This window comes from Echeneis naucrates, chromosome 15, assembly GCF_900963305.1.
Source record: "Echeneis naucrates chromosome 15, fEcheNa1.1, whole genome shotgun sequence".
Lineage (NCBI taxonomy): Eukaryota > Metazoa > Chordata > Actinopteri > Carangiformes > Echeneidae > Echeneis > Echeneis naucrates.
In genome coordinates, this window is record NC_042525.1 from 198,637 (window position 1) to 212,603 (window position 13,967).

The 13,967-nt window shown below is 47.2% G+C and overlaps 3 protein-coding genes across 3 annotated transcripts; 2 read left to right on the forward strand and 1 right to left on the reverse strand.

Annotated features, from left to right (window-relative positions):
• Window positions 1–75: 75 nt before the first annotated feature.
• cdk1 (cyclin dependent kinase 1) lies at window positions 76–4,174 on the forward strand. The gene is made up of 8 exons (XM_029520610.1): window positions 76–244; window positions 553–595; window positions 678–834; window positions 1,662–1,785; window positions 2,263–2,433; window positions 2,516–2,679; window positions 2,893–3,034; window positions 3,947–4,174. The coding sequence occupies exons 2-8, from the start codon at window positions 559–561 to the stop codon at window positions 4,061–4,063; spliced, it is 912 nt and encodes a 303-aa protein (XP_029376470.1). The 5' UTR covers window positions 76–244; window positions 553–558; the 3' UTR covers window positions 4,064–4,174.
• A 256-nt stretch (window positions 4,175–4,430) lies between these two features.
• Window positions 4,431–8,871, reverse strand: ctu2 (cytosolic thiouridylase subunit 2 homolog (S. pombe)). Its single transcript, XM_029520522.1, has 16 exons — window positions 7,994–8,871; window positions 7,815–7,889; window positions 7,636–7,714; window positions 7,500–7,559; window positions 7,272–7,332; window positions 7,085–7,194; window positions 6,758–6,999; window positions 6,539–6,674; window positions 6,162–6,293; window positions 5,589–5,680; window positions 5,420–5,517; window positions 5,225–5,320; window positions 5,028–5,133; window positions 4,780–4,846; window positions 4,640–4,698; window positions 4,431–4,553 (listed from the first exon to the last, which is right to left on the reverse strand). The coding sequence occupies exons 1-16, from the start codon at window positions 8,047–8,049 to the stop codon at window positions 4,499–4,501; spliced, it is 1,524 nt and encodes a 507-aa protein (XP_029376382.1). The 5' UTR covers window positions 8,050–8,871; the 3' UTR covers window positions 4,431–4,498.
• rnf166 (ring finger protein 166) lies at window positions 7,890–13,911 on the forward strand. Its single transcript, XM_029520524.1, has 6 exons — window positions 7,890–8,876; window positions 9,401–9,557; window positions 9,659–9,771; window positions 11,453–11,567; window positions 11,660–11,767; window positions 11,874–13,911. Exons 1-6 carry the CDS (start codon window positions 8,695–8,697, stop codon window positions 11,937–11,939), a joined length of 741 nt encoding a protein of 246 aa, XP_029376384.1. The 5' UTR covers window positions 7,890–8,694; the 3' UTR covers window positions 11,940–13,911.
• The last annotated feature ends 56 nt before the right edge of the window (window positions 13,912–13,967 follow it).

Sequence of the window (13,967 nt, forward strand, 5' to 3'; positions counted from 1 at the left end):
GGCTGTTTTGAAGCGCAGCGTGTGATCTGATTGGTCAGTTTTGAACCGCTGCCGAACTGCGGTGAATTCAAAAGAGTGAGCGCAGATTCCAGCGGCAGATCGGACGGACTCTGGCCGAAGTCACAACGTTCTCTGGCGGCTCATATCTGCGTTTAACCCGGCCCCACCTCAGCTGGACCGTCCGTCAGGGAGCTCCAGGATCGGGACTCAAAAAGTCTGGACCCAAACAGCCGCCAATAAGAAGGTAGAAGATAGACTCGATACCGTTAGCATGAGCTAAGCTAACGCTGGTCGACTAACCAGCAGTTGATGTCGACGCTCACTGGCTCACCTGTAACTGACCGCTGATACCGGACAGAACGACGTTAAAACGACGTTCAGTCTACATCCAGCTAACGTTAATGCGCGGTCCAGTCGGTCCACAAGGCTGCTGGTCATGACGTCAGCAGCCTGAAGTCAGTTAGTGAGCTGATGTGTCGGTGGTCACACCTGGAGAGCTGAGGATCCTGGGAAATCATGACGCATGTTGAAATCTGACCTTTTCTTTTTCAGGTGGAAATGGAAGACTATCTGAAAATAGAGAAAATTGGAGAAGGTCGGTGTTTGGCTGCTTCAGTCAGTCAGTCAGTCATGGCTGCAGTTTGTTTGTCTGTCTCACACCTCACATGTCCCTGCAGGCACCTATGGAGTGGTGTATAAAGGCCGACACAAGGTGACCGGGCAGGTTGTCGCCATGAAGAAGATCCGCCTAGAGAGCGAGGAGGAGGGGGTCCCCAGCACCGCTGTCAGGGAGGTGTCTCTGCTCCAGGAGCTGAAACATCCCAACGTCGTGCGGTGGGTTCGCTGTGTGGAGAGTTTAGAGATCATCAACTCTGAGGTCGTTGCTGTCATCTCAGTCTGTAATAGGTGTTACTGCTTTCGCTCCACTTCCACTAGTAAGCACCATGTCAGACCAAAAGATACAACAGCTGTTAATCTGTCTCTACAAAATAATATCAGCATGTTGTGTACAAATTAGAGCTGCACAATTAATCAAAATACATTCGAAGCCACCATGCAGTGTAAAGCAAAACCAAATTGAATGAGCAATTTTTTTGATGAAAGTAAAATGTGTCATAACTGTTTTGTAGCATCAATGTTGTGATGCCACAGATGTTCCAACAACAGATCATGTTTCCAGACATGAGGGGAAATATTTGCTTGTTTGGAAGAAGACCAACAAGCATAATTATCGATTCCCCCCCCCCCCCCAATTTATTTATTTATATTTTTTTTTTTGTGAAAATACATTCCACAAAGGTCTATTTCAACTGAAATTATCATATTGCAATGTGATAATTTTTCCCATCATGTTGCAGTCATAGAAATAGATGTTAGGGTTAGTTTTCACTAATTTCTCATCACCTTCATCAATGGAGATCAAGCATCAGTCTGAACTGACTGGAGAGCCAAGTTTGACTCACTGATGTTTTCAAGGTAAAACACAATGATGACAATCAACTGACTATATGAGCGGGCAGTGAAGGGGAGAAATCATTGATGAGTCAGTGTAAAGTATAAAGAGAGAAATATTCAACAAACAATACAGGATCGAAGTTTTACTGGAACACTTTGTTACATGATGATGACAACCTAACTTGTGTGTCACTGTGTATACCTAGACTCCTGGATGTCCTGATGCAGGAGTCTCGTCTCTACCTCATCTTTGAGTTCCTGTCCATGGACCTCAAGAAGTACCTGGACTCCATCCCCTCGGGACAGTACATGGAGCCGATGCTAGTCAAGGTGTGTGTGCAGTTCACCTGTGTTATGGTAAAATGGTGAGTTGAATATTTGTCAGTTTTTCTAATTGGTTGACCAGTAACTGTCTCTGCTGGTCTCTATGAAAACAGGATCATGAGACAGGATTTGGTGACATCAATGCATAGTAAGCAATCATAGAAGAAGCTTTATTGTCGTACTGAGAAACGATGAAATTTTGTTTGGCAGCAAATCTTAGTAGTAGAAGCTGAGGTGTTGTGTGTAGGGATGTAAAATGGAATGATACAATAATTCTGTATGTGCAAACAAACAAAAATAATAGAATGTACAGTGAGTAGTAAGCTGTCTACTCATGCCGTCCAGGCATAGTGGGCAGTCAACAGTCCACTTGATCACTGCACCTTTTTTCTCTCTGCTGCTGCACCATATGTGCCTGTGAGCATGTGCGGACAAATGTTAAAAAGGAAAAAAAAAAAACTTACCCCCCCCCCCCACCCCCAGAGTTACCTCTACCAGATCTTGGAGGGCATTTATTTCTGTCACTGCCGCCGAGTCCTCCACCGGGACCTGAAACCACAGAACCTCCTGATCGACAACAAGGGAGTTATCAAATTGGCAGACTTTGGCCTGGCTCGGGCCTTTGGAGTTCCTGTCCGGGTCTACACCCACGAGGTGAGTGTCCCCACCCCTGTGGGACAGTAACCATTCATTATCAAACAGCTTTTAACAGCATGGAACCCATGTGTGTCCTCAGGTTGTAACGCTCTGGTACCGAGCTCCAGAAGTTCTCCTGGGTTCCCCCCGGTACTCAACCCCTGTTGACGTCTGGAGCACTGGAACCATCTTTGCTGAACTGGCCACTAAGAAGCCCCTGTTCCATGGAGATTCAGAGATCGACCAGCTCTTCAGGATCTTCAGGTAGACCAACAGAACACATCTGTTTTGTTAGAGCCTCATCAGCTGTCAGTCCCTCATATTTTGTGACTCAGAAAACAGGCTCCTTTGAGCCAGTCTGTTTATCAGTACAATCATTTGGAGCTGTTTGAATGTCCATGTGACGATAAGGCTTTGTATTCAACCAATGAGCAGCAGCCTGTGAGCCCCTCCTTTGTTGTGTATCTGCACTTCCAGGACTCTGGGAACCCCAAACAACGATGTGTGGCCAGAGGTGGAGAGTCTGCCTGACTACAAAAACACTTTCCCCAAGTGGAAGTCTGGGAATCTGTCATCCATGGTGAAGAACCTGGATAAGAACGGCCTGGACCTCCTGGCAGTAAGTGCCTGAGTATCAGAATGAATACATGACAAACCTGATCAATGGATTATCAGCCAATACGATACACATGATCAGATACATTAACCAAACAGTAACTACTGATCGGATACAATTCAACAGTCTGATATTTGATATGACGAACCAAAGATGCACTGCAAGCCACTGAGTCAAATTATTTATTTGTGAGTTTTCCACTCTTTCAGAAACTCCAAGTGAGCAGCAAAATGCAGTTCCTGTAATATGAATGATAAAATGTAAATGAAACTCTGATAAAGGGGTCTTTCATAAAAGCCTACCAACAAATGTTAGATTTTCTTGGCATTTGTGTGCTGCTCCAATGTCACTGTCACATTAATAACAGTTCTGGCAGTAAAATAGCTTAGCTCCTCCTCCATCAGCTGCTGTTTCCTTCAGAATCAGCTGATCGGGGTCTGGATCAGTCTGACTCTGACTCCTTCTGTGTGTTCATCCGTCCATTCTCATCCTCCATCTTTGATAGTGACGTCTAGAGTCACATCTCTACGTCAGACGCTCCTATTGGCTCCGGTGGGTGATGTCACAGCCAATCAGAGTCTCTGGATAAGTCCTGTATGTTTGAGTTTATTGTGTTGACAGAATAAAGACAGTCAGATATTTGGAGCTGATTTTTCATCATTAATGAGCAGAACTCCTGATCAGATAAAGACAGAAACGACCCAAACACATGAGAGGAACTTTTCTTTGGAGAAGGAGACATTCAGAGTGTTTTTAGTTAGTTCCTGTTTGATCAGACAGAATCAGATGAGGTTGAGCGGAGTCTGAATTTGGACTTTTTTTTTTTTTTGTTTTTTTAATAATATATATGTATACATGAAAAACAAAAGACAGAATGTGGGTACAGAAAACTGTTGTCCTGCCTCTTCTCTTTAGAAAATGTTGACCTACAACCCCCCCAAGCGGATCTCAGCACGGGAGGCCATGACTCACCCGTACTTTGACGACCTGGATAAGTCAACGTTGCCTGCTGCCGCCATTAACAAAATCTGAGACATTTGACTCTAAAGTGAATCATTCTGTAAATACTTGTGTGTGTGTGTGTGTGTGTGAAAATAGTTGTAGACTCGTCTTGTCTTTTCAATAAAACTGCACTTTCAGCGATTCTCAGAACTTTGACCTTCATCTGTTTATTTATTCAGACTTCACGTTTCCAGTTTAGAGCTCAGATTGACATCACAACCTGATGATTTTTATCTGGGATTTCGATGTCATCTCAGTAGTGTTCAGTTTCATAAAAGCCTGGATCCGACTAATATCTGGATGTTTGTACAGGGTGATCATCCAGACTTCATGAATGAATCTGGTCTGGTTTTGACTGAGCTCTGTCAGCTGCTACTGAAAAACTGTCACAATGGAAGAGTTTTGAATAAAAACTTTATTGATAACAGTAAATCTAAAACAAAGCAATCCCTCCTTCAGGATGAGCTAACCTTCATCATCACCAAGGAGGAAGTCACTGATCTCGTCTCTCATCTGAGACCTGCAAGAACAACACATCTTAGTTCCAGATTTGACCACTGATGTTGAACTGGTCTTATTCTGAAGCAAGACTGGTTCAGATCTCACCTCCTCTGCCTCCTCTGAGCCTCAGACAGGATGTAGTGAGGAAGACTTTCCACTGACGCCTGGATGAGACAGCAGACTTCATGTCAAACATCAGTGATATCACATTCGGTCTGTTTACCTGTGCAGGTGTTTTCACCTACCAAGTCTTTGACCATGAGCTGACAACTATAACACAACAGGCTCCTGAGATCGGACCCCACCAGGAGCCTAAAACAGTGGACAGAGAGGTGGAGTCTGAAGATCACAACAGTTTACTGCTCTGACACAAACCAGGAGAAGGAGCCAGAACTGGGACCAGACTAGGTTCCTGCCACTAACCCACAAATACACATTTTATGTTGATACTGCAAAACCAATGACATCAAATCCAGAACCAAGTGGGTCTCACCTGGCTGACGAACAGCAGCCTCCACCGCTTGCTGCTCTCCCACAGTCCTCAGCTCCTCCCCCTGAAGGGCAGCATTGTCTGGGGGGGGCAGCTTGGTTCAGCCCCACTGGAAACAGATTCAGTCATTCAGATTCTGGGATCAAGGGAAACAATACAAGGGACAGATTCACAGGTCACGTATTACATGTGTCCTCTACCTGGATCCTGTCTCTGGGTCTCAGTCCTAGCAGCTCCTGAAGGTCCTACAGACAGCTGCTCTGAAGTCAATGTGGCCTGGAAGGCTGAGGCTTCCTCTGAGAGAAGGGACGAGGAAGGAGACAGGAGGGAGGACCTCAGTGAAACAACCTGTCTTCACCTGTTCTGTCCAGACCCACCCTGACCTGTCCACTCACCTGTAGCAGTGTCCAGGTCACAGACACAGAGCAGACAGCGGGTGGTGTGCTCTGGGGTGGACGGGCCCCTACAGACTGTCTGCAGCTTCTCACTGGTCCTACAGGAGACAAGATCACTGATAAGTTTGGACTCCATGTCACAGGCAAACACTGCGTAGCATTCACTGACCTGTAGACAGTGCTGACGGTGGACGGGAAGTCGGCCTGCAGTTTGGTGATGAAGATCTCGGTCAGATGCTGAATGCTGGATTTGTCTACCGTCTAAGGGACAAACATGACGAGGCCAACGGACCAAAGCACTTATCATGGGCACATGAAGTGCTGCGTCTCCGTGAGACAAAGTGAGACTGAGGCTGTGTCCAAAACCGCCCCCTAATTACTATATAGTGAGCTCGTCATTTTGTAGTGGTGTCCGAATGTGTTGTGAGAAAATGTAGTGCACTCAACGTGTCCCACAATGCATTGTGAAAAGTAGAGAATAGCCGATGGTCACTAACCCGTCACGACCACGCAAGATATCCCATGATGCACTGCGCTTGCAGCAAAAATGGCGATTCCAGCAGAACAAGGAACAGTGAGAGGAGAGCAAAATGACAGCAATGACGCAATTAGCTGCGCCAAAAGTAGTGTCCAATACAGTCCACTACATTCATCTCCCTGTAGGGAGGAGGGGGTGGCTTTGGACACAACCTGAGACACTTGTTGTGATGTCATGATGATATCACTTTCTGGGCCAACTCACCTTTGTGTCCAGAGCAGGTATGAAGACAGACGGGACGCTGAACAAGTAATTGTAGTAAGAAATCTCTTTAGCTGAGTAGTCTCTCATTGGGCGAACTAAGATGATGTCACCAAACCTGGAGTCAGAGAAACCCTACAACGCACGCACACACACACTAAATGAGTGTGTGTCTCTCTCTCTCTCTCTCTCTCTCTCACAGACTGTCTTTCTCTTTGTCACACAGACTGTCTCACTCTTCCTCCCTCTCTCTCTCACACAGACTGTCTGTCTTTCTCTCTGTCACACAGACTGTCTGTCTCTCTCTCTCTCTCTCTCTCTCTGTCTCACACACACAGACTGTCTGTCTCTCTCTTTGTCACAAAGACTGTCTCACTCACAGTGTCCTGGGCCAGCTGAGCCCCCCTCCCCAGTGCGATGCTGGACACCAGTTTGACGGCTGCTCTGGTTCCGTTGTCTCCCAGCATCACTTTGTTGTATCCTTTGCTTCGAGCTGTGTGGACCAGCAGGTGAAGCCTGTGAGGTCACAAAGGTTATAGGTCAGAACCTAAGCCAGGAGCCCCCCACCTGACCACCAAAGCGTAGTCCCGCCCCCTGACCTCAGTGTGTTCAGCAGCTCCTGTCTGGCTGTCAGTGTCGTTGCTGACATCATCAGCTGCTGCAGCGCTTGTGTCTGTGACTGGTTAACTGGCGGTAATAACATCACTTCCTGGTCCTGCGGTGTCAGACTGCTGCCGCCATCCGTCCGGACGAAGCGGTCCACCGCCACCTTGTAGGAGCTGGCCGTTCTCTTGGAGGCCAATGAAGCCGAGGCCAGAATGGAACTGGGCAGATCCAGAACCTGAGAGGACGGATGAGGAAACAGTCAGGTTGTCTCCGATGACTCCAATGGGATTGGACGGCTGACCACGAAGCGATGACCTCACCTGCTCCAGAGGAACCATGTGGACAGGGAACCCAGCGGCTCTGAACACAGTCAGCAGCTCCCCTGCCGTCCTCCGTCTCTGCTCCACGGACTGTCCCACAACCCCCCCCTCTGAAAACACACAACATCAAACAACAACAGTCAGCTCTGTGTCCACTGAGCCTCCAGCGTGTCCTCTTCTCATTTACCGTCGATGAAGATGATCCCTGGACAGAACCTCAGCTTCTTGTGAGCATTTTGACTCAAACCCTGAGGAGACAGAGATCACTGGGTCAAACTCAGAGTATGAGGACAGAGGACAGAACTGGACGGAACTGGACCAAGAAGATATGGACCAGGATGGAACTGGACGGAACTGGACCAAGACGGATATGGACCGGGACATTCTGTCCTCACTGTAACAACAGGAAACAAACCTCTTGGACTTGACGGAGCATTGAAGATGATGATGGTCCTCCAGAGACCGCCAGCAGCACCTGGACACAGAGACAGTTACTGAGCAGGTACAGAGACACCTGAGGACGACTGACGTCCAGCAGAGTCCACGTCCACCTTCTCTCCTGGAAAGATGATCCGGTTCTTTCCCAGCATGGCTCTAAACTTGTGGATGAAGTACTCCCTGAAGCAGGTCCTGAGGAAGAGGAGGATGAAGAGTCAGTCATTCTACATGTAGAACAACGCCCCCAACGCCCCCAACGCCCCCAGCCCCCCCCCCGCCAACCCCCCCTCACCTGCAGAACGAGTCTCCCGCCCTGATTACCACAGTCGCTTCCGCCTCTTTACACTTCACACATTTCCTGGAAACACTGAAGAAGACCGACATCAGGATCAGGTCCCATGGTGCCCCTCCTGGTCCAGACCGTCGGGTCCTGGTCGGACTCTGACCCCCCTCCCCGACGTCAGAACCTACCTGGGCACCTCCGCGCGCTCCAGTCCTTCCTCGTAGTGCTCGTCTACCTGACACATGATGGAAATCTCACAAACATACACGGAGACGGACAGGCTGCGTCACGTGTCCGATCGCGGCCCCATTTGATGACGTACACGGCCGTCCTCCTGACGTAACATCGCCACCAGCTGGGCTCGTTCGGATCCTGCTCCGGCAGTTTGATTGCTTTGGACTTGATGTTCCGGTCGGGTTAATCATTTCCGGTCAGCTGCCGGTTCCCGCTTTAGCGGGATGTGATGATTGGCAACACGAATTTCGTCCCATTTGTCCCAGCCGGTTACCGTACGGCCACCGTACGGCAGTGACGCAGCTCGGGGTTGTAGTTCTGAGGAGGACGGCCCCGGGGCGGAGTGCGGGGCGGACTACATCTCCCATGAGCCTTTGAGCGTGCCGCTGATCTGAGCAGCAGCCGGATGGAGCTCAGGCCGCCGCAGATCTGCGCCGTTATTCAGGTCACCGTCCTGCACCATGTTGACGCCGGACCGGCCCAGCTGCCGGTGTTTACCCGCCCGGAGCGGCCCCCCCAGCCCGGGGACGTGTCTTTATGAGGCCGAGGCTCGTGTAACAGCGCGGGACTCGAACAGGCTCCGTGTCCGCCGGCCGGTCGCCGCCTCTCTGAACCCGGAGCGAGCTGTCATCGACGGATCCTCTCCGGCTCCGTGATGGCGATGTTCCGGAGCTTCGTCTCTGCGGGCAGCCAGCTCCTCCTCCAGCAACAGCAGCCCGGCGGCGGCTCCTCGGCGGCCCCGGGGGCCCCGGGGGACGGCATTGAGCACCAGTTCTCCTGCCCGATCTGCCTGGAGGTGTATCACAAACCCGTCAGCATCAGCAGCTGCGCTCACACGTAAAGTCCCGGCGCGCGCGTGTGTGTGTGTGTCGGGTTGTGTGGTTTGTAACAGCTGAGTAAAACATGTGACATCACCTGCGGCAGGTGATAAACGCACGTGTGACGTCACATACATGACGCTGAGTGAAACGTCAGGATGAATTTTCCGGTTACTTCTTTGTTTTCAATTTTAATAAACTTGATCAGGTTCACACCAATCATATCGATGTCTTCTAATAATTAACATGCTTTTTTATAGAACTTATGAAGATAGGTGATAATAAAATGGACATCTTTCTGCTGAACATAAGCTCAAATGTTTACAGTAAAAGACACATCAATATGATGATCACTCCCTGTTGAGACCGTTTCTAATCTGAGCTTTTCACATCTATTTCTGTTTTTGGGAAATGCAGCTATTTTAACTGCTGTGGATCAAACATGAGGCACTGATGCTGTGCACACACACACATTTATATGTGAAAACACCTGGCTCCAGTGTCTCATGTTGTGTTGAGTTAATGTTAATGTTCCCCCACCAGGTTCTGTGGTGAGTGTCTGCAGCCATGTCTTCAGGTGACTTCCCCCCTCTGCCCTCTCTGTCGCGTGCCCTTCGACCCCAAGAAGGTGGAGCGCTCCTCCAGCGTGGAGAAGCAGCTGGCCTCATACAAAGCTCCCTGCAGGGGCTGCAGCAAGAAGGTTGGGGGACATTGTCATCATCATATGATTAACATGAAATACAACTGTTAAGATACGAAGACACCGTTATTGTGTGTGTGTGTGTGTGTGTGTGTTGTCAGGTGGCTCTGGTGAAGATGAGGTCCCACATCACTTCCTGTTCGAAGGTGCAGGAGCAGATCAACAACTGTCCTAAGTTTGTTCCGATGATTCCCACATCCCAGCCTATACCCAGGTAGAGTGTGTGTCTGTCTGACAGTCTAACAATCAGAGAAAGAATTCATCAGCTCTTACCTACATTAGACAATAATCTACTAAGTTCTGCAGCTGCTGAATCAACCGCAACGCCTCTTTTACATCTGGAGTCATTCTCATCTCTGAATCTCTCAGAGCCAGCTTCTATACTTAGTCTTCTAGACCATCAACCTGTCTTTTAGACCCAGTGCTGACCAGCCTCTTTAAAGAGATTTTCAACTTAACTGAGCCGTTCATTCCAAATCTGATTAACCTGACCTTATCTTTGGGTTATGTACCTCAGACTCTTCAGACTGCAGTCATCAAACCCCAACTTAAAAAACCGAACCTTGATCCAGATGTTTTGGCCAACTATAGACCCATATCAAACCTTCCATTCATTTCTAAAATCAATGAGAAAGTAAGAAACCAATTACACAACAATCTGGATGGGAACGGTTTGCTTGAAGAGTTTCAGTCAGGATTTAGAGCCCATCATAGCACAGAAACAGCGCTGGTTAAAGTCTCCAATGACATTCTAATGGCCTCAGACAATGGATCAGCCTCCATACTTCTCCTTCTAGATCTTAGTGCTGCATTCGACACCATAGATCATAATATTTTACTACAGAGACTGGAACATGACATTGGAATTAAAGGAACTACACTAAGGTGGCTCAAATCCTACTTATTAGATAGACATCAGTTTGTTCATGTTAACAACAGCTCCTCCTCATGACCTGTAGTCAGTCATGGAGTCCCGCAGGGTTCGGTACTTGGACCAATCCTCCTCACTTTATATCTGCTTCCTTTAGGCAACATTATCAGGAAGCACAGCAACAATTTCTGCTGCTATGCAGATGACACTCAGCTATATTTATCAATGAAGCTAAATGAAGTCAGTCAGATAGTTAAACTGCAGACATATCTTGAAGACATAAAAGTCTGGATCAACCGTAACTTTCTACTTCTAAATTCAGATAAAGACAAGTTATTATACTTGGTCCTAAGCACCTGAGAGAAACGCTATCTAAAGGAAAAGAGATCCCATCTCTCCTGTGTTAGCTCCTCTTCATTGGCTGCTGGTAAAATACAGAGTAGAATTCAAAATCCTTCTTTTAACGTATAAAGCTCTTAATGACCAAACTCCATCATATCTCAGAGAGCTCATAGTTCCTTACTGTCCTAGCAGGCCACTCCGCTCTCTAGATGGAGGTTTACTTGTGATTCCTAGAGTCTCCAAGAGTAAATCTGGAGGGAGATCTTTGAATTATCAGGCTCTTCTTGTAGGTATTGGTCCGGGGGGTGGATTTTCCAGCAATTTTCAAGACCAGGCTTAAAACCTTTCTGTATGACAGAGCTTATAGTTAAAAAGTCAAAGTCCATCTGCTCTTTAGCTCTGCTGCTATAGGCTGAGACTGCTGGGGGAAGCAGCCCTGCCTGAGGAGGACTCTTAAAGCAGGTCTTTCCTGCTCATCGAGGATCTGTTGGGTCTCATAAATCATTTTATAAAGAGTTTGGTCCAGACCTGCTGTAGATCTGGGTTAGTGTCTTGATGTAACTTTGTTATGATTTGGCACAATATAAATAAATCTGATTTGATTTGATCTGTGTAGAAGGAATGACAAAACAGTCCATGCTAACTCATCTTCCCCTCTGTGTGTGTGTCCTCCCTCATGTAGCAATATTCCAAACAGGTCTACCTTTGTGTGTCCGTTCTGTGGGACGAGAAACCTGGACCAGCAGGAGCTGGTGAAACACTGTATGGAGAACCACCGCAACGACCCCAACAAAGTGGTGAGGGAATCATAGTCCTCGAACCAAAACCTCAGCTGACACTGATACTTCTTGTTTCCTCTTTTGTTCATATTTTAAATGTGTGTGTTCAGGTTTGCCCGGTGTGTTCAGCCATGCCGTGGGGAGATCCTAGCTACAAGAGCTCCAACTTCCTCCAGCATCTTCTGCACAGACACAAGTTCTCCTATGACACCTTCGTTGTGAGTTCAGTGTGTAGTTCTTTGGTAGATCTGACCAAGACTTCTGGTCTTCAGTGGTCTGTGGGGGTCCTGGTCAGCCGACCTGACTGTCCCTCTCTCTTCTCAGGACTACAGCATTGATGAAGAGGCAGCTCTCCAGGCAGCTCTGGCTCTGTCATTGGCTGAGAACTGACACTTTCCTCCTCCTCCTGCTGGTCGCCTCTGCCACTCCCTCATTATCTAAACTCCTGACCCACAGGGTCTGCTGAGACCCCTCCCTGAGGCGTCCAGGCACCAGCATCACACAACAGATGCAGGTTGGATGTTGTGTGAAGATCCTGTGGGTCTGGACTGGATCCAGGAACTGACTTAAAAAAAAGAACAAAACTGAAGCTAGAACCTTTATCCTGGAACCAGTCCAGTACCAACCAACCCCTGGACCACAGCATGAAGGTCTTCCTCACCGGGAACTTGTGTCTCAGGTGATCGATCACAAATCAGATCTGAACTTTGCCATGCTTGTGATCGGCTCGGCTTGTCTGATCTGGTTTGAACTGGTTCTGCCAGTAACAGCACCTCCTCCAGTGGTTCAGGTCTCTGCCCACTGGTCCTCAGGTGGTCCTGACTTCTGACTCTGTCAGGTCTGAACTGGATTCTCTGGAGTCCTGAGCTGCTATGTCAGACGTCTGTTGGAAGTGGAAGTCATGTGACTTATTGTCCCATTTGTGGTTCCATCACACCGAAGCTGAACTCCTACATAGTCCAGCAGAATCCGTTAGAGCGGAACCAGCAGACCATGGTCCTCCAGGTTCATGATGACTCGGAGCGCCACCATGACCTCACAGCAAGTTAACGTTTACAGTGACAGACGGAGCAGCATCACAGCCATATCCACAGCAGAGGAACACTTCCTGTTTTTATTGGTGGGAATATTTGCACTTGTTTTTTTCTACCTGGGGGGTCGAACGTCTTCAATACTGTCACCGGCTTCTTCACTTATAAGGGACATATTTACGACACAGTGGCTGAGATAAAGTTTAAGTTTAAAAATTGATTTTTGGAATAGTTTCAGAGCAGCAGACGAGGTCCAGTCTGGGTCTGAGGCGGATCTGGATTAGTGCAGGTCTGGACAGGATGGGACTGCTCTGTGGTTTCACCAATAGATGGCATCCTTCACGCACACGAAACAGAGGATCCATCATTTGCACTTTACTTCATTCAGTTTTTTTAACTATGAGTTGATTGTTTTTGTAAAATCTTTATTGTCTTCAGGTCAAAAACAAAATGAGTCAGAGTTCAAAGAAAAATGTTTCTGTGTCTCATAAGTAGAAATGACTGTTTCCTCTTAATGTAACAGAAGCCACAGTGAAACCAGGATGGTCTGGTCCGGTTCCAGATCTGAACATGGAACAGAGCTTGTCTCAGTTGTTACCACGGTAACACCCATCTGACACGAACCGAGATGAAGCTGAATGTCCTGTTTCCATTTCCTGTCAACTTTGTTAACAAACCTGCAACTCATCTTCACTGTAATCTGAGCTTCCTGGACTCGGCTTCTCATCCCATCTTCCACTTGCTTCACGTTCAGCTTCATCTCAACACAAATTGTCACAGTCTGCTTTTCTCTGAATCTTCAGCTTCTGTAAAGTTCATCTTCATCTTCTTCATCTTTAAACATACTCAACTTCTTAACTTCTTTATTTTCATGTTATAACATAATTTTTCTGAAGCTGACCTCTGACCTCTGTAGCACAATCTGATTTGTTTTTGTTTCTTCTTCACCGTTGTAAATAATCAGTTTTTGTTAGAATAAAGTTAACTGCTGGTGTTCAGAGCACCGTTAGCATCCTGCTACATCTGAGTAGAAGCCAACTGTCAGAGTTAGCTTATTAAACCTGCGTTAGCCTGTGGCTAACTTACAGCATTATGTTAGCTTTAGTATCAGTTCTAGTAAAAGAGGAATGCTACATGCTACATGTTAGCTTGTAGAGGAATTTTACAATAAGCAGAATGTTTTAGTGTATTAACTAACCAACAGATTCATTTAGCACTAACACGCTAATGCTGTTGTCTATTATCCCAGCATATACTAAAACACCATCTGAACCTGCTGTCCATCAATCTGAGTGAAATTTATAATTCTTATCATAATTGAATGAAATAAAACTAATTTCTCCTGAACAGTGTCCTCCTTTGTTTATAACTTGGAGGCTGGTGATTG

Coding starts and splice junctions, on each gene's coding strand:
- ctu2 (XM_029520522.1), bottom strand. CDS start 8,049: ATGTGTCAGGTAGACGAGCACTACGAGGAAGGACTGGAGCGCGCGGAG. Junction 6,294..6,538: donor CTCAGCTGGCCCAGGACACT/GTGAGTGAGACA, acceptor CGTGCGTTGTAG/GGTTTCTCTGACTCCAGGTT. Junction 4,554..4,639: donor GCTCAGAGGAGGCAGAGGAG/GTGAGATCTGAA, acceptor TTGTTCTTGCAG/GTCTCAGATGAGAGACGAGA.
- rnf166 (XM_029520524.1), top strand. CDS start 8,695: ATGGCGATGTTCCGGAGCTTCGTCTCTGCGGGCAGCCAGCTCCTCCTC. Junction 8,877..9,400: donor ATCAGCAGCTGCGCTCACAC/GTAAAGTCCCGG, acceptor TTCCCCCACCAG/GTTCTGTGGTGAGTGTCTGC. Junction 9,558..9,658: donor GCAGGGGCTGCAGCAAGAAG/GTTGGGGGACAT, acceptor GTGTGTTGTCAG/GTGGCTCTGGTGAAGATGAG.
- cdk1 (XM_029520610.1), top strand. CDS start 559: ATGGAAGACTATCTGAAAATAGAGAAAATTGGAGAAG. Junction 596..677: donor AATAGAGAAAATTGGAGAAG/GTCGGTGTTTGG, acceptor ATGTCCCTGCAG/GCACCTATGGAGTGGTGTAT. Junction 1,786..2,262: donor TGGAGCCGATGCTAGTCAAG/GTGTGTGTGCAG, acceptor CCCCACCCCCAG/AGTTACCTCTACCAGATCTT.